The sequence below is a fragment of the Plectropomus leopardus genome, unplaced genomic scaffold, assembly GCF_008729295.1.
Source record: "Plectropomus leopardus isolate mb unplaced genomic scaffold, YSFRI_Pleo_2.0 unplaced_scaffold83873, whole genome shotgun sequence".
Classification (NCBI taxonomy): domain Eukaryota; kingdom Metazoa; phylum Chordata; class Actinopteri; order Perciformes; family Serranidae; genus Plectropomus; species Plectropomus leopardus.
The window spans coordinates 1-800 of NW_024692433.1; the positions used below are offsets into that span (position 1 = coordinate 1).

An 800-nucleotide genomic window follows, 5' to 3' on the forward strand; every position below is an offset into this window, starting at 1 on the left:
CACTGAAGATTTGCATCAGGATATCATGAAGAGGGAGTGGCTCCTCAGTTGGCACTTTGTTATAGTTTCATATAGTTGCATCATGGTTAAGTAACATTTTATGCCCTGACCTAAGCATTTTGTATGTTTTGTAATGCTCTATCAGCGTACTAAATTACAGACAAAACGACTGGCTGCGTGGTTCATGTGACGATGTGCCCTTGAATTAACAATATCTTGTAAAATGTGCAGTTGAGTCACATGGTTGCTGGGTATTTGTGCGGGTCTGTTTTGGTTTGTATCACTGTGGAGGTTATACGCACACAGTAATACACAGCTGTGTCCTCAGCCCTTAGACTCTGTCCTTTCAGAGTAACTGGTCCAGCAGAAGTTTCTCTGCTGTAGCTGAACTTGTTCTTCAGAGCCCCATTTTGACGAAAAGTACCGCCACCCCACATGTGAGAAATCCAGTCCATTGGTTTTCCTTCACACTGTCTGATCCAACCTGTTGCATATCTGTTATCAGTCAAAGAATAACCAGAGACCTGACAGGTGATGGTCAAAGGCTGTCCAGCCTGCACGACCAGTGAGTCTGGCTGGATGAGACTGATACTGTTCACACCTGTGGAAACACAAATCAACATTATCTCCATCATTCATCTGACTATTCAGTGTTTCTAATGTGTTTGTGAGTGAGAATCCACTGAAAGCTCCTCACAGGATCCAGCTGCCAGCAGCAGTATCAGAGCTACAGAGAACATGGTTGATGTTGAAGCTGAGCTGATGTGAGCTCTTCTGTCCTCTCACTGACACACACACAC

At 44.4% G+C, this 800-nt stretch overlaps 1 gene segment (V, D, J or C); it reads right to left on the reverse strand.

The window, feature by feature from the left end:
- Nucleotides 1-236: 236 nt before the first annotated feature.
- On the reverse strand, nucleotides 237-774 carry LOC121940337. The segment is given in 2 exon segments: nucleotides 237-601; nucleotides 698-774. Coding segments are annotated over 2 exon segments (408 nt in total).
- Nucleotides 775-800: the final 26 nt, after the last annotated feature.